This window comes from Bactrocera tryoni, chromosome 5, assembly GCF_016617805.1.
Source record: "Bactrocera tryoni isolate S06 chromosome 5, CSIRO_BtryS06_freeze2, whole genome shotgun sequence".
Classification (NCBI taxonomy): Eukaryota; Metazoa; Arthropoda; class Insecta; order Diptera; family Tephritidae; genus Bactrocera; species Bactrocera tryoni.
In genome coordinates, this window is record NC_052503.1 from 30,705,964 (window position 1) to 30,733,561 (window position 27,598).

The window sequence follows — 27,598 nt, forward strand, 5'->3', positions numbered from 1 at the left end:
TCAGCTCCTCTTTCGATGCCGTCTTTATCTCGTCAAGAGAAGCGTAACGTCGTCCCTTCATGGGCCTCTTCAGTTTAGGGAACAAGAAAAAGTCACAGGGAGCTAGTCCTGGGGAATACGGTGGCTGCGGCATCATTAGTGTGTTGTTTTTGGCCAAAAAGTCGGCCACAAGCAACGATGTAGGAGCAGGGGCGTTATCGTGGTGCAAAAGCCAATTTATGTTCTTCCACAAATCCGGGCGTTTCTGGCGGATTGCTTCGCGTAAATTGCGCATAACTTGCCAATCGATATGTTTAGGTCCTCAGCAACTTCTCTAGAGGTGATTCGACGATTGGCCAATACCATTTACTCCATTTAATTAATTTTTTCGTCTGTTGTTGAAGTGCTCGGGCGTCCGGCATGCTCTTCGTTGTTCACATCTTCTCGGCTTTCTGAGAACATTTTGTACCACCGATAAACGTTGCTTCGGTCCAAGGTAGCTTCTCCGTATGCCACAGTCAACATTCGGAATGCATCCGCGCACTTAATTTCGTTTTTCACACAAACTTTGATACAGTAATTCTTAGATTCATTTTTTTTGAATAGGTAAAAATCAAAGACGATCCAAAACACGTGCAAGCAAAGCAGCTGTCAACAATTAAATGAATTCCGATGGCCGTTTGTCGGCACAAGTGAGAGACATGAGTACCAACATAACGCCACAAAAAATTCAAAATTCGCGATACTTTTTGAACACACCTCGTATATCTTAAACTTGTGTTTATTCCACAAAGTGAATGTATATGAACTATAACCTTGATATTGAATATTGAGAAACCAAAACAAAATAAGCTAATATCTATAAAGAACAAAATCTGGTATTACAATATCTATGCCGATATTTGTTAGAGAACATCATGTCAAAAATAACTGTAATCTCAACAATTGCAAGGGATGTTATTTTCTGCTAAAGTTAATGCCTTTGACTCAAGCGTCTTCCAAGCGGCACTTTTACCTAATCACAGCAATCAAGCGTTAACAAACGTAAAGCACATATAAGAAATATGTAATACATTTGTGTATAGTTAAGCGTCAATTAGTGTATAATTTAATTTCATTTTCTATCGACAGCTGATTATCAAACATGGAGACCTAAACTACAATTAGCACAAACATACATGAAAACAGGCACATATCAGATTTTGAGTATTTGCTTAAAACTTTACCTTGACGTACAAAATAAAACAACAACACCAAATATATGTAACTATTTCCGTGCGTTTATGCCTAGCAGCCCATAAGCGTTTGGCGTAAACTTCTCATTTAGGCTTGTGAGCAAACAAAAAAATCATAAATGACTTTGTTTTAGTTCGTATCGGCAATGATTAGTTCAATAAACACAATCAATAAAGTTGAAATTTGTTTTTCTGATTGTGGATATTCCGTGCTGGCAAATTACGCGCAAGCACGCGGCGAGCTTTCAAATATTTGTCGGTAATAAATCTTTTTGATCGGAATTGCTTGAATGAAGCTTATATTTTATTGGCTCTAAAATGCAACTGATAAGTCACGTGAGAATTTCAAAGAATTGTATGCTGAGTCCATTTAGCCATGTTCGTTTCTCTGTCCATCTGTATATACGCGAACTAGTCCCGAACTAGTCAGTGTTTGAGATATTAATCTGAAGTTTTGAACACGTCTTTTTCTGGGCTGTAGGGCGGCTGCGGAAGCGTTAAGATGCCGGCATTGGTTAGGTAGCTGTTCACAAGAAAGACGGTGTCAGCCGGGGCTTTGTCGTGTTGCAACTTCCAATCGGCTGCGATGTCTTGTCGGACCCGATGGCTCATTCTTCCCTTTTTTGTGCGAGGAGATGCCGGCCCTCTAAAAAGGCCTGGTACCACCGAAACACACCACTTCTTGCTAAAGAAACGGCTGGGTAAGCTTGCTTGATCATATAAAAAGTCTCTGTCGCCGGTTTACAGAGTTTCTGCTCTAACGAACGCTGCCACTTTCGGCTTGCACCACTTACAGACTCTCCAGGTGCTCGGAGACAACTGACGTTAGCTAGGAAGGCCCTTTGCCGAATCGGTCGGTGCGCGCACGCTCCGAAGTACAGTCGCGGTGAAAGAAAAGCAGTCCTATTACTTTCCGGGCCAACCATGGTATGTCGTATATCTCATACAGCTCATCGTTCCATCGAATGCGGTATTCGCCTTGACCAACGAGCAAAGGATCATAAATCTTTCGCGGAAACTTTATCTCAAAAACTCGTAACGTCGACTCATCAGCTGTTATCAACGTCCATGTCTCTGCACTACATATATAGCAGGATGGGAATAATGAGTGACTTACAGAGTCTGGTTTTTGTTCGTCGAGAGAGGACTTTACTTCTCAATTGCCTACTCAGTCCGAAGCAGCACCTATTGCCAAAAATTATTCTGCATTGATTTCGAGGCTAACATTGTTATTTATTGGTTCTAATGCTGGATCCAAGATAGACGAAATTATCTACTACTTCGAAGTTATGACTGACTGCCAACAATGACGGGAGCCTAGTCGCGAGTGCGATGACTGTTTGTTTGATGACAGGAGATATTTCGTCTTGCCCTCGTTCACCAACAGACCTTTGCTTTGCTTCTTTATCCTTTCTGGAGAAAGCAGCATTAACGACGCGGTTGTTGAAGCCAATTATATCAAAATTATCGGCTACAGCTACACACTCTTATAGAAGACGATACCTGATACCTTCTCTATTTAGTTCTGCAGCTCGAATTATTTTCTCCAAGAGTGTATTGAAGAAGTCACACGAAAGAGAGTCGCTTTGTCTGAAATCTCGTTTGGTATCAAACGTTTTGGAGAGGTCCTTTCCGATCCTGACGGAGCTTTTGGTATTGCTCAACGTCAATTTACACAGCCGTATTAGTCTTGCGGGAATACCAAATTCTTCGCGGCATAAAGACAGCTGCTTTTTTCATGCTGTCAAAAGCAGCTTCCCGGGTCTTTTCCAAGATTTAGCGCATGATGAATATCTAGTCAGTTGTTGACTTTCAGTTCTTGACGGTGGGCTTGTTTACTATGGCAAATATGAGCGTGATCTGTCAATCAGTTTGTTTACAGCTCATCGTAGAGAATTCATTGATTTTACATGACGTTAATGCACCATCGCATCAAGCCACGATTGTGATCGAATTTAAAGCCAAAAACGCAATAAATACCATCAATCAACCACCGTATTCTCCAGATTTGGCTCAGTGTGATTTTTTCTTGAAATTGCCGCTCCAAGTAACCCGTTTTCAGTCGATCGAAGATATATTTTGAGTTTTATTTACAATTTCCTGGTACTTTTTTGTCACAGTATAAAGCATAAGTATGAAAGTGGGCGCCACAAATTAGTAATCAAATATTTATTAAATATGTGTAGAGAATATATATTTATTATTTTACTCAGGTCCAATTATATAGCATAGGGCCTATAAGCGATGGGATATATTATCACCCATTCAATACGCACAATTTAATAATTTTGTAGATAATTTAAATGTAAATTGACGTAGCAGCACGTTGTAAATAAGTATTCTTGTTCAAGAACAAATAATGAAAAAGTACAAAATATTGTATTAAAAATAGTTGAAACGCTGTCGTTCGCTATTCATAAATGACGTATTTATGAATGGACTTTTGTTTGCTTTGCCTATCGCGCTCGTTGAAAACAACTGCGTGAAAAATTATTGGCATGAGTTTGCAACTTTCTACGGAAATATTTAACTACATTTTTTTATTTAAAAAGTGTGCCCTCAACCACTTCACTTACAGAGCATTCGTGTGTGAAGACGTTGGAAAGCTAATTAGCCACTCTACACCTAATTAAGTATAGAAGAGCCTTTACTGGTTATACGCGTGTGCTATGAACCTAAAGGAGCTGCAAAAGCAAAGTAGATGCAATTGTAGATATTGATTGTAGACAATTCTTAATTGGAGAAATTAATTAGTTTTTGAGCCAGCTCTTATAGATAACAATAGATGGACTAGGCTGATGGGAGAGGGACACAAAACTGCGTAATTTTTTAAGAACTTTGGCTATTTAAATAACAAGTCAATTGAAAAGTCCCCGGCCTACAATAACGAAACATATTTTTTTTTTTAGAAAATTCGATTTTTTCTTATTCAACATAGTTCCCTTCAAGGGGGATATTTGGATGATAGCGACTCTCCAACTTTTTGATATCATTTTTGTAATACGATTGGCCCTTTGCTTAAAAAAAGGTCTCAGTTTGGGCGATCACCTCTTCATTCGAGGTAAATTTCTTCCCAGTGAGCATTTTCATGAGTTCTGACTACAGGAAATAGACGCTGTGGGCCAGATTCAGAGAATACCGTGGATGCGGAAGCAATTCGAATCCCAATTTATGGAGTTTTTCCAAAAAGCAAAGTTCATATGATTCTTCTAAGTTTCCCATTACACATTTCATAACATTATTGGGAGCTTTAGAGGTTTTGGCTTTAGTGGAATGAAATTGCATATAAATATATATATTATATATACAAATAATAACTTGAAACTAGTTTAAAAAACTTGTTCATGTCTAAGAAACTCGTGTAGTGAGAAATGATTACGGTCTTGATCGCTATGACTCACTAATGATCAATAATAATAATTTGTTGTTTTTTACACTCATGTTTTAATAATTACTCGATATTGATCACTTTGAATAATTTGTTTGTTATGAAGATTTTGTCTCTTTTTAGCACTATTTCATTAAGACGCTGTATTGGGTATTAGGTGCATTAATGAGTCATAGCAAATCTTAATGCGATCATTCCTAAGTAAAAACGAAAAGTGCAAGCGTATACAAATTTTAATATATTCCAATATTTTAAGTGAGTTCCTACTATCTTGTGAAATTAATATCGCCGTTACTCACTAAATTGAGACCACCCCTTGTAAGCGAGCTTTATTCACAACCTTACAATTGTGTAGAGTCCAAGTGGCATTCGTTTCATCAAGTCAATGGTTTTTCAATCTCAGTAAGACACTACAAAATTTTAATAAAATAAAAACGGTTGGGGATTTCAATAATATCTTTATTCCTGTGAAAGTACATTCGATGCCATTATGAATGGAACTCGATTTCTTCTACATGGGCACCACGGCCAATACTGCTGCAATTTCACGTTCGATATTCGTACAAAGTTCACCAATCGTAGCCGGCTTGTTGGCATAGACCATAGACTTGACGTAGCCTGTCAGGAAATAGTTTAACGGCGTCACGAATGTATTGTCCAAGTCCATGTCATCCAACTTGGGCCAAAAATATGCGGTTATCATTGAGCTGTAGCTATTCCCATTCACAGTAACGTGCCGGTCTTGACCATCACGAAAGAAGTACGGCCTAATGACGCCGCCGGCCCATAAAGCGCACCAGACCGTAATTTTTTCGGGATGCAATGGTGACCGACCAATAACGCATAGTTTACTTATTGACGAAGCCATTCAGTCAGAAATGAGCCTCAGTTGTTGCTGAAGATTTTTCGATTAAAATCGACCATAATTTTCAAGGTTTCGTTGTTCAGACGTCAATTCACTTTGTAAGCATGGTGTACGAGATCTTTTCATTGTGTAAATTCCCCACAATGACGTCACAGATATGCCTAGCGCTTTATGAACGACCTGTGAGATTGATTTGGGTCTTCTCAATTGATGTCAGCAGCAACTACGGGCACTACTTCTTTGTCTCATGGCGCGAGAACATAATGTGTTGGGCCTGTGGATTCAAATTTTTCTACTAGATGCTCAATTGTTGATCTGACAGGACGATTATGACGATCATAAATTGGACGTAGCTTTTCTAAAGTTGAGGCCACTGACTCGAAATTGACTGACAAATTTCGGTAGTAAAATTTAATACTTTCAACTCGTTGTTGTATCGTATATCTTTCAATGATAAATGGTAAATCTACCGATTTAGAATTTCAAAAGAGAGTACTTGACCCTATGGGTCTACTTTACATACCTATTTTTTATTAATACTTTATACAACAAGTAATCGGATACCCATGTATTTACCGCTAAATTCAGCTCCTTATATTTGGAGCTATGTAACGGTACCTTACCACTATATTTTCTGATTTCTTTCGGACTTTTTTCAATAATAGATTACCCCTTCGAAACTTAAACCCGCACTCGATAATTTTTATAATTTTATTGAATTAACTTAACTTGTTTAGTGGCTGCATAGTCGCCACTCTTGCATTTCAGCAGAAACGCAAATTTCATTTCATACAAATCTCTGCACAAATAATTTAAATAAATTGGCTCGTCCGTGAAAATTCGAAATCACTGAAAGTGCGATCACAATAAGTGTTCTTGTCAAGTGGCGCACCTCCGGTGAAATCAGTCGCGTACGTCAGGCCGCCGCCGAAGGTACCTGGAAGTGTTGTCACATTGCAAAATTTCGCAATATTTACAAAGCCGCCTGAAGTGTTTACGGAACTTAAACACCGAAATTAAAAATAATACTTTTTTCGAATTGTTTTCGAAATTTCATTAATTAGTTAGGTGGAAACACAAACAATGGAGGTAGCCGAAGGAGAGGTGAGTGACATTTATTTGTGTTTGCAAATGCAAAGTTTGACTGCGCATTTTAACAAAAAAAAAATGTAAATAATAACAATATTAACAAAAACCAACCGGTTTGTAGCGCTTAAAAAGAATGACACCTGCAGAATGTGGCATTTGTTGTGGGAATCGTGCGCCGAATTCACGCAAAACAAACACGCAAATGCATAAAGAAGAAATGTGTAAATAATAATATTTTTTTCAATATTTATTGGCAATTGTGCGACTCATTAAGCCCGCCTTCTTATTTACCTTCGCAATTAACCGATTTGATGAAAAATTCGGCAGTAAACTAGGGGTGTCCATTTCGAAAACGATTAAACTTAATGAGGTCTATGATCCTGACTTCAAATATATTTTGTGAGCTCAATATTGAATCGGAAGTTGTTATTGCATACCATTGGAAGAATGAAAAATTCCAATAAAAACCAAAACAAAAAAAAAAAAGAAATCAAAAATATCAACGACAACAACAATGTTATGTTAATTTCTTTTTGAAATTTTTTAAAATAAATCTCTACATTTTTTAAGTAACCAAAAACAATCAAGAAAACGAAAGCTTTATTCATCAACCTTCTCTTTTATACATACGTTAAAAATATTAAGCCAATAAAAATACACATAAGTGAATTCAAGGAAATTATTTTTAATGATATTAACCTCAATTTTCATCTATTTTTTTGAATTCTGCTTTTGAAGATATGTATAAATATGTAGCTTCATAGCAGCTGTATATGTAAATCAAATAGGTATTTAGCTTCAGTTTTTGATCGTAGCTTGTTCTTTGATATTCTCTATTCAAAAAAACAGAAAAACGATGGATTTTTGAGAAACATTTTATCTGTTCAAACAAACACACAATTTTAAATTTAACTGATCTCATATCCCGAAGATATAGATAGATCGATAGATGCTGTATAAATAATATAGATATCCAGATTTAAATTTTGATCCGTAGTTTCATCTCTGAGTTTAAGCCTTATGCTATTATCCAATGGAAAATTCCATCAGCTTACAGCGTTTTCCCAAGAGCTAATGCATTATTGAGTTACGTTTTTTCGTTTTTAGTAAAAATTCGGTACTTTCAATTTGTCAATCGAGTATATAAGTAAATCGAGGAAACCCTCTTCTCTATTTTAAATTAGTTTTGGCAACTATCACCTCATATACTTGTGCAGTCATGATTAAAATAGACATACGGCGATATGTGTTGGCAGCGAACTGAAATATTGTTTAACAACTTTTTATACTTGGAATTTTTATACTTGTATACATATTTCATAAAGGTCCCACATTCTAAAAAACTGTTAGTTTGATAGGCTCGTGTGCCACGCATAAGTAGTCCAGTATCCATACCCATGCCGTTAAGTACATATGTATGTAGTTCATGAGGGATGCCGACGTTCGATATGAGTTTCAATATGTTCTGCGGTCTTACTATCGACACCGCTACCAGGGTTTCATACCGTGTGGCTCCCAAGTGTTTGAAGCGTTGTTTGGCTACTGCAGGACTAGTGCACAAGCCAATGACATTTTCTGCGGTCAACTTGAGCTATCAGCCCCATTTCGCCACCATAATGTGACCACTAATGTAATTAAATATCCAGTAATGTTCCTTCACTTCTATCAACAGTTGGCAGAAACTTTGTATTTTTTGGATCTACCGTTTGCACATGACCTTTACAGTTTTGCATCCTTATAGATCATTCCATCGAACTTTAACCTGCCTTGCCATGCTCTTGTTCAGAACTTCGTAAAGACGATGTATTGATTTACCAATACCGCTATTCGATGACAGCTGTACACCATCCTTGGCAATGTCGTCCACTATTTCATTGTCATCGACGACTTTGTGACTTGGCACCCAGCAGAAGTGAAGTAATTTGATCGTGACGCTACTTTTCACTTCTGCCCTGCTTCATGTGAAACTTCTGGTCGTATCTCTGATACGAGATTATCGCCTTGGTTGCTGCTTGGTGGTTCTGCAGTTGTCTCCAGATGCATTAATGGCTAGCTCCGCGGCTTCTCCATTGGTGCATGAAATATACTGCAGTGGCCCAGAAACTTATATTATTTATATTTATTTTATTTGCTATATTTATATAGCTTTACCTTCTTTAGTAATACCACGATGGCTGGTTTTCGACAAAAAGACTCCCAGCTTCTAAGAAGTAAGAAAAATTCAAAAGTTCAGTTTAGTTCATGATAAAGTAGGGTGTGATGAGGTATTACATGATAGAGGGTAGCGGATTGCGTTGGCGATCCTTTGGCTGGATAAAAATCAGGCCCGTTTCGATTAGGTAGACCCACCTTTCGAGGAATGGAATGGTCTAAGCCAATCGGAAAACCATTACAACTAAACGTAGGCTCACCATTCGCTATTGCTTGGTGTGCAGGGTATAAGTAATTGCCTGAAGTATGCACAGAATGAGTTTAGCTCTTCCTCTTTACATTATTTTCTTAATTTGTCCAAATGTTTGTGTTTCTTCCTTATTATTGCCATTTTTTGGTACTTGTTTGAGTGTAAGTTTAATCGGATTTTCATGCGTCTATTGACTTTTAATGCTATTTATGATGTCTAATCTGACTCATGACAATGACTTTCATAAACATGTTTGAATGTATGTCTGCTATTGCGGGTGAGTGAACAACTTCAAACAACATTAAGAACATTTGTAATAAACAGCAATAAAAAGTCGATGCTATTGACAGCATAATAAATAGTTTACAGTTATAGTTAATGGCAAGAAATAAAAGTAAATTATACAAAATGGAAATAAAACATTTTTCTTAAATAATTGTGCATTGCTTTGCATATTTGAGTTGGCGTTGAAATATTTTTATATGCAAAATGCAAACTGCTTCGGAGATTTCTTGGAATGTTTGACAATTCTCTACAGTTCCGCATTTATAATTGAGGCGTCAGTGTAAAAAAAATGAAATTAATCAAATTAATTGTTACTTGGATTAATATGAATTGATGTTAGTATGCAGAGTCACTGATATATTGAAACGTAGGACAATAAAGAAAAAAGTATGTAAAATTGTGAAGAAAAGCCTCAACAGGGCTCTGCTTATAATTTTATATTGCTTCATTTACATTTTTGTAATGCTTATGTGTGTATATACATACAATGTTATATACAGGTATGATTAAAATTTATAGCTCAGCTAATGTTTTGATCGTGGATTCCTGAAAGGTTATCTTTATTACAAAAGTATACTGCATATCGGTAGCAATATAAGCGGAAATCAGACTCAAATCTTCCCTCCTGACAGTGTTGGTAGTCGAATATAGCTTTCTCAATTAATACTTTAATCTTTTAAGCTTGAAACTTCTCTCATTCGTGCCGAAGAAATAGGTACTGATATAATAGGCATCATTGTTATTGCCGTCCTCGAGTTGGTTTAAAGGGATTCTGGTCAATTGAAATCCAAGGCAATTTCTTTTTTTTAATTAATCATTAACGCTAGTCGAGCGAAACATCAACAAAGTTATAGAGTTGAATTCGTATAAGAGATTATGCGATATTCCATTAAAGTGGTATAACCGCTATCTTTAAATCTACTAAGTATTGTTTTATACAATTTAGACAAATTTTATTATCGTGAATGGCTCAAGTGATAAATTATTCTCAAAAATGAGTACACTAGAATGCTTATAAGTTTGCAAGTTAGAGCAAAACCAACTTGAAAGACTGAATTGTAGTCATTTAGTTTGAAGCTGCCTTTTGTGTATGGAATAGACAGAAGTGACACGCTCTTATTCCTGTTTGATCCTTTCATTCGTGAATAAGTAGTTTTCGCTGTTAGAACTATCGATCACAGAACCGTTGGTCCAATCTTCTCTACTGGGAAATAAAAACGATTCCTCGTGAGTTTCCTTTATTCGGTCGTGGCAGTGCTTGCTTAAACCGACTTCATTAACAATATCGAGTAAGAGTCGTTCCGATGGCTTGAAATCATTAGCCGTCTAACCGTAAGCATTGCCTCATATTTCACTTGTACTTGTTTTTGCCCGTATCTGGAGGATATCTTTCAGAGCTTCTGTTGAAGTAGTTTTCGTTGTTCCAGTGTTTAATAGGGCACATTTTCGTTAATATCATCCACCATATCACACTAGAGCGTCTATTCATATTGCATGGTTGACACTTTACAGAGCCAATAGACCATGTGGGCTCGTAAACCCCACTTTGGGCAATAGTTTTTTTACAGGAGTTGCAGATTCCATGGAACACCTGCTCAGAATGTGTTCTCTGTAGCTTTGTTTTTTTTTTTCTAGCATAATTTCGAGATATTCTCCTTTGAAGAGGGAAGAACGAATTGCGAAGTTTTCGTACTTCTTGCGAAAAGACCGATTTCTATTTTCTCCGCATTAACAGTTAGTTCATGACCTTCTGTCTAGTTGGCTAAGATCTCTTCTCAGATCTCAAGGGCACTAAAGGTAGATCTTTCAGAGAGTATTGCTCGCTTCTTCCTTCTACTTTCCGAGACGCATACTAGAAGCCAATGAGGTGCCTCATTCAACTCTCCTCTTTTCACAACACGGCCTTGGGGACGGCCAATTGAAGGAGATATTCACAGTTAGTGAGTGAGACAGTGAGATGAGACAGGTCGAGTTAGTAGCTTATCAGGAGCCGCGTTCGATTCCACATTCTGATTATCACTCACTTTTAACTCTGCCATAACTTCTTAGTAGTCAGGGTCAGCTTAAAATATCACTTTCATAATTTTTGTATATAATTATTTTCTTTTCAGTATTTTTATACTAGCTGACTTGGCAAAATGTGTTTAAAGGAATGATTAATGCCAATCGTTACAACAATTTCTGACATTGTTCTTGTTTCATTTTTGTTTATAATTTTATTTTAAGTTTTTATGATATCTTTCTAGATTTTTTAGGGATTTTTATACAGTGCTCAAAATTAGAAAATTTATGGTGTAAAAGTGCGATAGTCTCCGATTACCATCATTGCCGAGTCGATTTTTTGCTAATCCAAGACGGGCCCGACCCCTTAAGCGATTTTTTTTTTATATTTTAACAGTTATTGTGTTATTCGTTGAGGAGACGAAATAAACGATTCAGACCGGTTCAACAATTTTGAGTTAATTGGCTAATTAAAGCTTTAAAATGAACGGTATGATGGCTAAGCCTCTTTACAGTGCCGTGAATCCACATGTTTTTTGCTTTGTAGTTGCCATATCTTTTACTTTAGTTTATTAAAGTAGTAAGGTATGCTTAATTCCTACCAATTTACTTATCTGTTCTACATTAATTATTTGCATTCCTAAGTAATTTTCGCTAATTTACAGCTAAATTGTGGACTAAAAATAAACGCGCCACATTTGCAACAACTCAAACCGCTTGTGACCTTATAAGTCCATTGAAAGAAATTTGTAATTTTTTCTAATTTCTAATGTCACATTTCTTTCCGCATCTTCCGTCCCGTAACTGTGACATTGTATGCATTTCTCTTGACCTTGACGACTTAATAACAATGTAACGCCCACATAACTCGTACTTTCACGAAGCCACTTAAGCACGTACTGCAATTGATGTCTAAATGCGCGCAGCGTGCTGCGACTAAATGTTGCATATTCCTGCTTTTCTTCTAAGCACAACAACAACAATTGTGCTATATTCGTTGCAGAATTCTAAGTGCGACTATTTAAAGCGCAGGCATTTGCAAGTGCCAGTGCGGGGGTGGGTGGTGGACGGAAGCTGGCTGGCGGCCGAAGACACTAACGTCGCTGGTTGCACTTGAAACTCCCACTCAAACAAGTTGACACACACACTCATACATATATTTATTTGAATCAATGCAAATGTCACGCATAAATAATGGAAAATATACAGACATGTCGGAAAGTATGTGTCGCCAGGCAAGTAGGCGGGGATTAACACGATTTTGGGCGTGCTGTGCGCTGAATTTAGATTAATGGAAGAAAAATAATAAAAATTCATACGTGAAAGTCTTGCCAATTCCAGCAATTACTCACGTTCCGTTTTTGTATTTGCCGCTGTAATGTGTTTTTTGTTTTTATTGTAAGTTTTTTTACTACTTTTTCGACGGAGCAACTGGAAAAATACCCCTTTACCGCCAAATGAAATGATATCACTAACGAAATATTACAGCATTGTAAGTGTATCCTTGCGCATGCGCATGTGCGATTATCTATAAATTATTGAAAGCGGTCATATGTATGTATGTACATATGTATGCGTGCAACTGTGTGTAGTTATGAATTTCAATGAGTTCGTAGTAAGTTAATGTATTTTTATTTATGTTTGCATTTATTTTTTTTTTGCATTAATCGTTTAGCGCGAATTATTTAAAAATCATTTCACGTTCGATTTTATGGCTGTTATTGTGGTGAGGTAATTCCCTAGCGTGTCTATGACGTATGCGTTACAAGTTCAAATCGGAATCAATCTACTTTGTTTGCTATTTTCTCCTCTTCGGCAATTCGAGTTTTGCGGTTTGTGGTTTCCCATAGAAATTTGGCGGCAAGAGGTTCTGAGAATGAATTTCTTCATCTTCTTCTTTATTGGCGTAGACACTGTTAACGTGTTTATAGCCGAGTTTGCAACAGCGCGCCAGTCGCTCTTCCTTATTGCGGTTTGGCGCTAATTGGAGATTCCAAGAATAGCCAGTTCCTTCTACACTAGGTCTTTCCAACGGAGGAAGACTTTCATCCTAAATCTTCCGCAGAACCTTTCTCTTGAAAACTCGCAACGTCGACTCATCAGTTGTTGACATCGTCCATGCCTCTGCACCATATTGCAGGTCGGGAATAAGGAGTGACTTATAGAGTTTTGTTTTTATTCGTTTAGAGAGGACTTTACTTCTCAATTGATGAATGATGAATGTCAACAGTGATATGGGAGCCAAGTCGCGAGTGCGACACTGTTTGTTTGATGATAGGAAATATTTCGTTCACTACCAGACCTATTTTCTTCGCTTCCTTCCACAGAACTAACGGCGCGGTTGTTAAGGCCAAATATATCGATGTTATCGGCGTACGCCAGCAGTTGTATATTCTTATAGAAGATGGTACCTTCTCTATTTAGTTCTGCAGCTCGAACTATTTTCTCCAAGAGCAGATTGAAGAGATGTTCTTCCCAATCCCGACGGAGCTTTTGGTATTGCTCAACGTCAGTTTACACAGCCGTATTAGTCTTGCGGAGATATTAAATTCAGACATCGCGGTATAAAGGCAGCTCCCTTTCGTGTTGTCAAAAGCACCCTTTTGAAATCGACGAAGAGGTGGTGTGTGTCGATTCTCTTTTCATGTGTCTTTTCCAAGATTTGACGAAGTTGGGTAATTGCTATTCGAAGTTCTTCATGGTCGGGCAATGCTCCATCGTCATCGATTACGGAATCGGGTTCGCCACCTTCTGGCGTTATTCTTCCACTGGCATTCAGCAGGCTGGAGAAGTATTCCCTTCATAAAATTAGTGTGCTCTGGTCATCAGTCATTAGATCACCTCTGAGGGTTCTATAAGAGTATGCTCCGGTCTTAAAACCTTCTGTTAGTCGCCGCATGTTTAGCTACAATTTTTGAGCATTATCCAGCCGGCCAGCATGTTAAGCTCTTCGTCCTCATGCATTTCAGGTTCTCTCTTTTCTTGTCTGCAAATGCGTCTCTTCAACTTCAAAAATAGCATCGCCTTCTGATTTAATTTTTTGTATATATGTACATATATAAAATTTCTGAGTAGTTGGTTGTATGACAGATATACATACATATGTATGTTATAGTTGGCGATTTTCTTTATTTTCACTTAAAAAGACAGGTAACCGTAAAATAAAGACCGATTATTCAGGGGTTGTATGTAAGTTATGTAATATAAATGTCCCGAAAGGCCGATTTCGACAATTAATCAATATAATATTAAAATGCTACAATATATTAAATTTCAGTCGGATATCTCAAAAACTGGCGAAAAATTTTTATAATCCCGAAAAATTTAATTTCACCTTATAAAACGCTGGCTCGAAACCGATTTTAGACCCATAGGCTCTTTGGAAACAATTTTCAGAATGATCCAAAAACACTTCCAGCATACGCGATTATTCCGTTTCGCCGTAAATCTACACGCTTTAATGCACATGTGTCTATCCGGTAACAATCTGATACTAGCCTATTAAAAGGCCTACCTAATTAAATAATAAATAATTATTACATTTTCCAACAAAAAAAATTTGTTAATTATTTAAATGATTGTTTTACTAGTACAGAGTTACTCTAATAGCAAACTGTAGTCAGTGAACGAATTTACCAATGCTCATAGTAAACTCTATCAGGGCATAATTTATATATATACTATATATATGTATATTTGTACTTTAATATATCGTTATTTAGATATATAATATAAATATATAAGAATGTTATACACATATTTGTGGTAAATAAATGAGAAATGTGGTTTTGTTTCGTACAGTTACTATGCACTTAAAACTCGCTGCATACTTTTAGGCGAGTAAGTTGCTGAATGCATACCTGAATTGGGCAGTGTGGTGAATTTCATTCAAATTTGTGCTTACAACTGATTAGGAAGTGGAAGTATGATAAGGAGGAAATGTGGCAAATTTATCAATTTCAATATGAGATTATGGGTTTAATACTGATGAGTTTTACAACTTCCGGCGCCACCTGAACCATATGTATTTTAGGTGTTCTTTATGCACATATCTATGCGGAGATGAAAAATTAGCAAATTGTTTAATAAAATATTCAATATATTGCATCGCAGATAAAATTGATTGTTTGATATGTTCTGTCTGAAATGTTTTTTCAAAATTGGCTCCAAAGGGTCATAAGCTGAGACTTCTCACCAGACTTAAATAAGTGTTTTTGATGGAAGAAAATTGATCACTGAAGAGTACCATCATATGTATCTACATATCATATCATCATATATCGATGAATAATCTTGCACATTCGTATTATTTGGGGCCAGTGGCCTAAGGATTTTACCAGTCTAGTTGGTTTTGGGATCCCATAGTGTATCTAGAGTTGGTATTGAAATTTACATAAAAATACATGTAAAATCCATCAGCTCATATACATAATGCACATATGTATGTATGTAAATCCATTGGATTTTAGGTTGAGAGATCATTTGGAATTCTAAATGGACCGCAATATTGGATGGAAAGATAATTGAGGAGAAATAAAGTAAAGATACCTTCTGTGCTTGAACTTATAAATTAGAAAAACGCTTAGTAGCTAATAAAAATTTGCACAGACGTTTAATTTCCATTTCCGCCAGTTGGTGGGATGTCTAAAGGTATGTGCTCCCAAGGTTTAAGTTATGGCCTTCCAAACGCAGGACAGTCAAGAAGGAAGTGTTGAGTTGTTTCTACCTCATCTTCTTCCATACAGTTTCACTGTCCCTCTCCTCTAACGGCTTCTTTCAACCCACAACTGCTTCGCCGGTATATGGGCAGAGAAAGAGTCGCCAGAGTTCGGTTTAGGGACTCTATGATCCTATTAATCCGGTATGAAGTCAAAGTGTATGAGGGTTCTCGAGTGTTCAGACACGTGTTCTTTTAGGAACCCAGATTCTCTGAGTCTGATAGCAATTTTCACAACCATACACCTTCCGACGATGTCTACAGATACTATGTGCAAGATGGCGTCCGTGTTTGGATTGGACCTTAGTGCATCACAAATGCTGATGAGTGCGGCTCGTTGAACGCTCTCAAATTTCTTTGCTAGTGTGGTCTTTTCCAGAAGCCTCCTCCACATAAAAATTATGGCGTCGTAGAGCCAGAGCTCCTCTACAACAGTATAATGCGATTGATGGCTTTTTTGCTCTCTCTTCGATATTCGGCTTCCATGAAAGCTTCCTATCCAGGATGAGCTCTAGATATTTCACTGCATCCGCCGGTTGCAGACGGATGTCTTCCATTTGCGGCAGCAGTGCCCCGGGATCTGGTATCTTTTAGTAAATAAAACCATCACGATTTTAGTTGGGTTGATGGCGAGACCACTTCTTACTGCCCAACTCGTTACGCTTGCCTCAACTCGTACACGGTACTCACGAACTTTCCTTTGACCATGAGTGCTACATCGTCTACATAAGAAATCACTTGGCAGCCACGATTCGCAAGTGTTTTAAGCCGGTCGTTAATGAACAGGATCCATACAAGTGAAGAGAGAACTCTACCTTGTGGGGTTCCACTACTCACATTTCGTCGAGCACATTCGTTGCTCCATTCCGTTTCAATCACCCTGTCGCAAAGAAGACTAAAAGTGAGGCTCAAATACCTTTTGATTAACCTCAAGACCGTCCAGAGCAGTTACGACTGCTTCCGGCAGGACGTTATTGGGAGCTTTCAATATCAAGGAAAGTCCCAACAGCGAATTCCATAACTATGATGGCTGTTTTCAGAGTCGGCGAAGAATTTTTTCTGAAACGGCTATGCCGATAAATAAATTCACATGGCCTTCTCAGATATACTTGTGAAGTAATGATCGAATGTATAATATTTTTGCTAATACAGTAAAAGCTCTTTTAAGAGAACGTCTCCATTAACTATTATTAAATAAAATGCCGCTTAAAAAATAATTCACCAAAACACGTGTTTTCTCTGACTTGCAATTGGGTATAAGCCCTTAAGGTGGTTGTATTAAGTCAGTTGAAGATCATTTGAATGCTGTTCAAGGATGCTAGAATCTCACTGAATATCATAAACCAATCTGGCTAAATCACTTCTCACACGATATTTATCGCTTTCTAGACCTTATATCCATCGCTGAGCGAAAAGCCAAGTGATCCAGCATATTTTCCGCATATTTGGACGTACTCAATAACTTATTGCTCGAACTATCCTTCAGTATAAAGTGAGTGTTCTTCGCTTTCACTCAAACCTTGTCAATATTCTCACTCATACAGACATATGTACAGATACATATGTATGTACCTTTCGCTGAATTAATTTAAATTCACAGAAAATCTAAACAATTCTAGTTTTAATCAAGCACTCTCGCTATAAATCATTCAGAACATCATTACAAACGCGTGTGTAAATGCGTCTAATAAACATAGCATAGAAATTGCTGTGTATGTACATAAATGTATTTATGTAATGTTCGTGAATCAAAAAACAACAACAAACTGCAAGCGAACGCCTTTTACTCCATAAAAATACTATGCTATTGACATTGAACCTGTGCTCTTGGCAATTATGAACTGAATGTAAACGATTTGACGGTACACAGAAATCTATGAATGATGGTTATATGTGCCGCTTCAAGAATTAGTCACTTTGCTAAAGAAAAATGCACCGTTACGGCACTGATTACGAGTGATGGCTGCGTATTTGTATTTGCGGTTCATTCGAAAAATAGTTTTGAGATCGCGCTTCGAAGCTAATAACGTAGACAATCACCATTTTGAGGTACTGTAACTTGTGTATAGTGGAAAAATATTATATACATAGTATGTATTTATACAAATATAATATACATATTTTATAAAAATACATATATTCATAAATAATTAGTTGAAATGAATTAATCATTAATAGGGAAGTATGTGTTCATAGTAAATTCATTCAAGTTTTATGCACGCGGGTGTTGTTCTTATTAATTGATAAAGCCCACGAGCTTGGGAAATTCCCTTTAAATACAGATTAGTACATACATACATACTTGTATGTATACTACATACTCTGAAAGTCGTATTATTTGTATGAACTGCATTCTCGTATAATTTTTTATGACGAAATGATATACTATATAAACGTTTTTATACTAATCCTAAAACGAAAAGAGTCAGATATAGGGTTATATATACCAAAGTGATCAGAGTGACGCGTAGAGTTGAAGTCCGGATGTCTGTTTGTCCGTCCGTCCGTCTGTCCGTCCGTGCAAGCTGTAACTTGAGTAAAAATTGAGATATCATGATGAAACTTGGTACACGTATTTCTTGGCTCCATAAGAAGGAAGTTCGAAGATGGGCAAAATCGGCCCACTGCCACGCCCACAAAATAGCGGAAACCGAAAACCTATAAAGTGTCATAACTAAGCCATAAATAAAGATATTAAAGTGAAATTTGACACAAATGATCGCATTAGGGAGGGGCATATTTGGACGTAATTTTTTTGGAAAAGTGGGCGTGGCCCCGCCCCCTACTAATTTTTTTGTAAATATCTCGGAAACTACTATAGCTATGTCAACCAAACTCTATATTCTTTCCTTCAGGCATTTCCATATACAGTTCAAAAATCGAAGAAATCGGATAATAACCTCGCCCACCTCCCATACAAAGGTTATGTTGAAAATCACTAAAAGTGCGTTAACCGACCAACAAAAAACGTCAGAAACACTAAATTTTACGGAACAAATGGCAGAAGGAAGCTGCACCCAGGCTTTTTTTAAAAATTGAAAATGGGCGTGGCGTCGCCCACTTATGGACCAAAAACCATATCTCAGGAACTACTTTACCGATTTCAATGAAATTCGAAACATTGAAACAACCACGCCTTCTTCCAATATAACGCTATTTTGAATTCCATCTGATGCCTTCTCTGTATAATATATACGAGTATATTAGGAACCAATGATGATAGCGGAATAAAACTTCACACAAATACGGTATTTGAAAAATATGTAAATGACGGATAATGAAATCTCGATTATCACTTTATCATGCGTGAGTATAAAATGTTCGGTGACACCCGAACTTAGCCCTTCCTTACTTGTTTAAGTTTTATTTAAGTTTTATTGCCAGATGCTTTTTCGAGAGAAATTATGCAGTCATATAAACATATAGTATATAATATTATACATCGGTACATCTATGTACTTAAAATATGAAACATACTTATGAAAAGCTCGGTTTTTTGTACATATACATATGTATGTAAGTATGGAAATGTGTACATACTTATGTATATGTTGTCAGAGTATGGTTAGTGAGGTCCGAAATATTATTTCTGTCTCGAAAGTGTGTTATAGATGTAGATGGCTAATACAGCTATGACCTGGTATATGTATGTACCTTGTTATGAAAATAAAAATTTTCACAGTAGAAAGAAACCCGTTTTCAGTCGATCGAAGAGATAAAATAAAATTCGCTGAAGGAGCTGATGGCCACCCCCAAAAAGTGTTTATGAAAAGTGTTTCGAGGATTGGAAAAATCCTTGACATAAGTGTATTACTCGTACTTCTGGTGATGATTACTTTGAAGGCGACAAAAGAAAGACTGATGAATAATTAAATATTTTGCGTTTTATTTAAAATTCCCGGGACCTTGTCCCAGTATAAATAAATGTCAGAATGTAACAGGTGGCGCGAAAACTACCTTCCGATGTTTTTTGGAAAATGAAAAACTTTTTTAAAAAATGAAAAACTTTGATTCTGCTTGTGGATAACTTTTATTTGGTCTTTTAATTTTTTTTACATCAAGTAGAGAATATGATATCATGTAAATGGCCGCCGACACAGTTGATTGTCATTTGAGCCCTTGTTATGGTATTTTTCATCATTTTGGCCAGAACTACCAGCGATAGGTCCTCACATTCTTGACGGATATTGTCTTTAAGAGCTGCAAGAGTCTGAGGCTTGTTGACATAAGCCCGCGACTTCAAAAAGCCCCACAAAAAGAAGTCTGGAGCGGTAAAATCAGGCGATCTTGCTGGCTAGTGCAAATCGCCAAAACGGGAGATTAGGTGCCCGGGAAATGCATCCTTCAGCATATCGGTTGTGGCACGTAGTGTAGCGTACCATTGTTTATTTACGTGTATTTCGCATGTGTTTACTACACAAATGTCAAAACAGAACTGACATTAGAGGTCAATTGCAAAATTTATAGCATCTTCTGATCATCTTCTGACTTTGACGCCACCCTTTATAAATAAATGAAGCGGATGATGAGACGAGTTGAAATCGTAATGAAATTAGATATATGTGTTCCTTGCAGAAAAAGTGAAGACAAGTTCGTAGATGGGCGTAATCGAACACTGCCACACAAAGCGCCATTAACCGAAAACCTAAATCAAGTGCCATAACTAACACATCAAACAAGATAAAGAACTTTAATTTGGTACAGAAAATCGCAGTGGCAAGGGGAACCTGTGAACTAAAAATTTTGAAAAAGTGGGAAAAAGTGGAAAAAAGTTTAATATACCTATCTCCTAAACCACTAAACCCACAACCACCATATATCATAGGAACTCTCGTCGACAGTGTAAAAATGGACAATAACCGTGCCTACTCCCACATAACAGTACTGTTACAAACTACTAAAAGCGCGATAAGTCAATACCTAAATACGCCAGAGGCATACAATTTTACCCCCGAGATGGTATGTGACGAAAGGAGCCGGGTGGGCGTAGCACCGTCCTCTTTTAGGTGAAATTACGTATCTAAAAATGAGCGAAATCGGTCTACAACCACGCCTACTTCCCATATAACACAATACTAAATTTCTTTGATGGAGCATGTTTTCTTAATAGCTTCTTAGCCCTTTCATTGATGGAGCATGTTTTCTTAATAGCGGTGAGTCTTTGTGCTTAGTATGAATAAAATCGGATGAAAATTTAAACTAGTTGCACAAGTTTCAAGAGTATGAAATGTTCGGTTATGCTCCAACTTAGCCCTTCCTTACTTTTTATTGCTCTGAATTTGGTATCTGTTTGCATTATACAGAAGTAAGGTCTAGCGACGCTACGACATCCTTCTTATTCATTAGTTTTATTGCACTAAGGGTGTAAGGCAATTTTCTTAAATTTTTCAAAAAGTCCTATTATTTATTTACCGATGTCTAATATCTCATGGAGGATATCCGTTAAATCAATTTTGAACTATAGTCATCGAAGAAGATGGATCATCCCTTTCAGCATCTAATCACTTTTTATTTGATTGCACGGTTTATCTTACAAAACTAAGAGTAAAATAACGAACCGATATTACATCCTGAAGTATGATCTGAACTACGTAATGGTAATCCGATTGGCATCTCTAATGACCAAAACTGGTCTATGCGTAGCTCACGAGCCTACCAGACTAACCTAACTTATAATATATATGTATGGACATATGTATCTACATATATTTGACACATACAATTCTATTAAACACCAAGCCGACTTTCTCGGGAATATCTTATAAGTTTTGAGATTCCACTGAGCGCCTGAAAGGAATGGTTTTTTATCGAAGCGTTTGCCGTATTTTTCAGTTAAAATATTTGGGTTTCGAAGTCACAAGTAACTATTTGCTGTGCTCTCTCGAAAGAGTTGGTAGTGAACGAAGGCAAGACGAAATATCTCCTGTCATCAAAAAACTAACTAGGCGTAGATAATTTCGCCTATCTTGGAACCACCATTAACACCAATAACAACGTCAGCCTCGAAACTCAACGTAGAAAAATTCTTAGTAACACGGACTGAGTAGGCGATTGAAAAGTAAAGTCCTCTCTCTAGGAACAAAGCCCAATTCTACAAGTCACTCATCATCTCCGTCTTTATATATGGTGCAGAGGTAAGAACGATGATATCATCTGATAAGTCGACGTTACGAGTTTTCGAGAGAAACGTTCTGAGGAAGATTTATGCTCCTTTGGGTATTGGCAACGGCGAATACCGCAGTCCATGGATATATACGACGACATTGGCATAGTTCAGCGAATTTAGAGACAGCGACTCCGAGAGTATTTGATGCAGTATCCACAGGGGAACCATATGAAGAGGAATACGTTCACTCCGTTGGAAAGACCAGGTGAAGAAGGACCTGGCTATACTTACAATCTCCAATTGGCGCCAAACAGCGATAAAAAGGAAGAACGACTTAATAACGCGTAAGCGGTGTCTCCGCAAATAAGGAATAAGAATATTGTTAAGCGCGACTAATAAATTTGGGGAGTTCGTGTGTTAGGATTGTCAAAATGGGTTATATGAAAAAATATTTTTTTTTCAGGCAAGAATATCCAACATCCAATCATTGGTTTCGGGAAAAGGCTCCGAGTAAAAACTCAAGATCAAATAGAACTAGGCTACGACTCGCCGTCTCGACCAATAATTCGCAAATAATCTATTTCCATTATCAACAATTGTTGCAACCCGCCCAAAACAACTTGGCAACTCTATTACAGTTTTTGTTCCAACTTCTGTAGTTCAAATTACGGCGCACATTAATTAAAAAGCATTAAAAAAGCATGCAAAAAATGAAAAGAAATTGCAAACGATGCATAAATTGATTTAGACTTCGTCAGCAGCAACAACAATGACAACAGCGAAGTAGCAAAATATTTATTTTGCGCATCAAAATTGGCAGTTTGGCGCGCTGGAAATTACCCAATGACCGATGGGTGTTCTCTCGGCTTTTTCATACGAGCAGCTCGTTTACTCTTTTCGCGCGACATTCGCACACGCGTCATACGCATTCCGAACGGAGTTCATCTGCTACACTGCCACCATACATACTACATACGTGCGTAAGTATGTATGTATGCATGTGCTCGTAGGTATGCTTGTGGGTTCGTATTTCCTGCCGATGATGATGTTGATCAATTTATAGTAATCAAGCAATAAATTTAGAATATTTAAAAACGCCATCTCGTCATCAACGCAGCATTTTTTAAAAAGTTAACAAGTCACAGCGTCATGCAGACATACATAAGTATGTACATACATATGTATGTATGAATGTATACTCATCTTTATGGTGTCATAACGGCATGATGATTGCGCGAATTGAGAGAAATGCGAAATGTCAGTGCTTGACATGTGCAATTGAAAGTTAACGAAAATTTTATTTATATAACTCTGCTCGCTCTGCTATTTAAACATATATGTATAAGTACATACCGACATAAAATACGTTTTAGTGACTTTTTCGGAACGTCGAAATATATTTTGTCATTGATCAGTTATTAAGCAAATTTATCACGTGCTGGAATGTGCTACGGAGGTGTTGGTATTTCTGTAAATAATGCCGTATTTTCACGTACTAATTATTTTGCACTCGATAGCATGTGTTCAGATATTCTCTAATACAAATAGAAATACTTTCCAGTCATAGTCATGTTTTTTGTCTGATAAAATTAGTCGCATTATTACCATATCCGTTGTGGTTTTTGTTACGAGCGTTGTTGTACGAAAACATTTTAAGTGCTCGGAAATATTTCTAGTACTCTTTTAATTGTTTTTTAAGTTATTGGCATAATTTTGTAATAAAAATAGTTTTAGAATAAAGAACCAAGCGTTGTCGGCTCATAATTTTAGCCTATTTTTACGAACATCTTCTTGCAAACGACGCATAACACTCAAATAGTATTCATTGTTGACAGTTTGTCCGGTCGGAAAGAATTCGGAGTACACCACACTTCGATACTCGAAGAAGACAGTCAACATAAACTTGAATTTTGACCTGTTTTGACTTGATTTTTCGGCTTCGGCTCACCTTTGCCACGATGTTCGGCCGATTGATTGTCCGTTTCTGGGTCCTAAGCATATATCCAAGACTCACTGTCAGTAATAATATGTTTCATTACATCCTGGAAGTCGGAAATCATTGTTTCATAGCATTTTACGCGAGGCTATTTTTCGAAAAAATTAGTGATTTTGCAACCAATCGCGCTTTCACTTTTTTTAGGCCCACATTATCTTTCAAAATGGTTTTCACTGTTCCGTCCGATATTCCCACAATGCCAGTAAGATCTTTGCCTGTTCCTCTTCGATTCTCAAGCAGCAATTTCTCAATTTTATTGACGTGTTGATCATCAGTTGATGTTGATGACCGTCCTGAGCGTGGTTCGTCGTCAAGGTGTTCTCACTCTCTCTCTCTTCTATTTGAATAATTTTTACCAATCAACAACACTTGCATGCGGCCAAACAATTATTACCGAAGGCTTTTTCCGACATTCAGAACTTTTCGGCAGCAAAAATTTGATTTCGCACACAAAATTTAATAGATCTTAAGAACTTTACAAATCAACAAAGAGCTTTAAGCGTATTTGCCAAATTTGCTGAGATGGCTAATGAGAGTTTCAGTAGGCCAAAGATAAGACTAACGTAATTTTTTAGTCTCAGTCTTGCAAATGTTGAAAAGTGAAAAAAGTGCAGGAATGTTCCCACCTCATTTTCTGCCATACAACTTTGACAACTAATGTTCGACAAGTTTTTAACCTTACCGTATGAATGCCCAGTAAAACTCCATTAAAAAAAGGAACTTTGCTAAGAGCAAGTAGTTCAGTAGATCTCATATATTCTACACTAGGGAAAAGTAATTTCGCAATCGCACACGAGTTTATTGACCCAGTGCTAGAACGCAAGATGCCAATGGAGGTCCAACTCTGTTCCAATATCATGTGAGCTCTGATTAGCTCGCCGCCTTTGCAGTTGCCAGCCATTTCGCTATGAGCAGAGATACAAATGAGTCTGATGATGCGATGAAGTAGCGTTATGCTGTTTCTAGTGAGTACTTAGCGATCTTCACGCTAGTGTTGCCTCTCTGCTGTTGAAGTAAATGCACAGCTTCCTGAAAGAGGCTTCACTTCGTAGCAGTACGTCTACCGCCACTCTAATAGGTGTCACTTCTGCTTAGCTTAAAGTTAACATTGACGGAGAGTTCCTTTCAGAAACTTCCTCAATAAAAACTTTTTTCTTAGCGACTTTTCTCTACTCACATATATCTCATCTGTATGTGAGCAGAGAAAGTCTTCCCCACCTTTTCGTTATAGCTCCTCTACAGCAACATAAACAACCGATATTTCGCTTCGACGGAAGCTTTCTATCAAGGATAAGCAGTGAGTATCAGGGTTTTGTGACAACAGCTATTTTTACAGACTAGAAAATTATGTCACTTTAATGAGTTATCTACATTTACTCTTAGATCGATTCAACACTTTCTTTGTGGTAGGATTTTCATTACTTTCTTTTATAAGAGAGTAGCGCCCGAATATTTTGAAAATCATAGCGTTCTTAAGCAATAGCTTTACTTTCCAGCGAATCGAACAAACTATATCCCGGCGATTATTTATGAAAGTCGTACGATTTGCGCATTTCTGTGGTGCCAATTTTTCATCCTAACTCTCTTAAAGTTTAGACAGTATGACGTCAACAATAAATAAACTTCAAAGCTTCCTTACAATAAGGGGAATCTGATACTTCAACGCTACGCACTATTTCTTTAAAAAATCTCTAAAGCGTTGCATATTTTTCAGCTCTTCTCTGAGAGCGCTACCCTCTTCTTCATCACGTGATGTATGTTCGGATTTCTATTTCCTACTCAAATGCGCTGATATTTATGTAACAACAAATATGCTAAGAAAAGAAACCACAATTCCTTCGATGGGTCGCCGATTACACATACCAATGAAGTAGTGGAAAATTTTGTGAATGAGAGTTTTGTACTTCATTTTTTGTATTTGTCTTCCATTCCATTTAAGCAATTAACGTATATGTGTATGATTTTGTGTATTCAAGCATTCAATTAGGAGTACATGTTTACCCATATACCCTGTACGAAATTATGAGCATAATTACGCTCTTGATGAGTTTGATGAGATTTGAAGCGCTTTCGAAATGCTTAAAATGGAATAATTTTACAATTTTAGTTCGAAAATATTGTAAAAATTAGTTTTGTGTTCAATAAAACACCACTTTTTGGTGAAAATTGCGCCTGATACCAAGAAATAGCTTGATGACTTTCAGAACTTGTACCTAAGATGTTATACGCTGTGAAAATCCAATCCAGCTACGCTTGAAAATATCTAAAAACTATTTTTTTATGATCTTAAAATACTTTGATGGAGATGACTTTGGATATACATCTCAAGGGAACGTTTTAGACATATTGTTCATGAAAGTTTGGTTGAGAAAAAGATCTGCGCAAAGAGACTGCCGCGAAAACTCAGGTTTGAACGATTCACGGGATCATGAAACCATGTCATAATTACATAAATAGGGTTTATAGTTGCACGGATTTTCCGGATCTGACTCCAGTTCGGCTATATTCGCGTAAGCGGTGTCTACGCCAATAAATAAGACTTTTTCCCCTTAGACGCCTGAAGTGTTGTCGGTAGTATGTAATTGAAAGAATATTTAAAGGAAATACCAGGAAATTATGATTGTTTCTACGATTTCGAGGGAATTATGGTAGCTCCTGCGTTCAATAAAAGATCGTAAAACATCTGAACGCATCTCATAGGCAAGAAGAAGGGAATTAAGGCCTTCTCCGAGTATGTAACCTGACCAAAAATTCTTCTGACAATGATATGCGGTCGGTAAAAATCAAAAATGGACAAAATTGCGGGATTTTTTTAAGAAAAATTGTAATTTTATACCAAAATTTTGTTCCAAACTTGATTTTTATCTCACCAAAAAACTGGTAGGTTATCGTATGTAGAACTTTATACAGAACATGCAGGGATTTATCGATTTTTTTTTGATTTCGTACAATTTACCCCCCTTAAAATATACGTAAAATCTTTCATTCATCATACATAGTTATTTTTCCTACAGTGTTCTTTCTATTTAAAAATTAGACACCAGCCTTAGTCACTATTGATATATTCAGTTTACACAAAAGTCTCCAAAAGTAAGTAGCTGTCTGTTATTCATATCTGAAACACAAATCACTTAATACTAGCAATGTGCCGGTCTGTAATCCCTACGCTATGAGTATGTGTCTCATATTAGCAAAGTTACTAATTAAGTTAGAATGCCACTAAATATAAGTACAATAGGTTGCAAATATTTTGCAAGTCAACTGCCCTTTGACGTATTTACGATCATTTATTGACTGGAGTCCAACAAGACTTTACAAGCCTTGTATTTACAATACTTACATAATGTAGGTATATCTATTCTATTCTATATGTAATGTATATCTATATACATACATATCTACATATGTATGTATGCAAACCTATCTCTGTAATAGAGTTCTTAAGAAGTTTGATATGACAATTCTATAAATTACTATCTATTTTTCTTCTTAATAGATTCATATGTACATACATACATATATATATTGGTATATAT

General features: G+C 36.9%; 1 protein-coding gene across 3 annotated transcripts in view; it reads left to right on the plus strand.

Moving 5' to 3' along the window:
• Positions 1 to 27,598, plus strand: part of LOC120777126 (proton-coupled amino acid transporter-like protein CG1139) — a 92,712-nt gene that overhangs the window by 19,817 nt on the left and 45,297 nt on the right. The window contains exon 1 of one of the 3 annotated variants that reach the window (XM_040108273.1): positions 6,384 to 6,571. The exons of the other annotated variants lie outside the window; for them this stretch is intronic. Within the exon in view, the coding sequence (XP_039964207.1) occupies positions 6,551 to 6,571 (21 nt within the window). The 5' untranslated portion in view covers positions 6,384 to 6,550. Of the gene's footprint in view, positions 1 to 6,383; positions 6,572 to 27,598 lie in introns of those variants that run through there. 3 annotated transcript variants of the gene reach the window in all.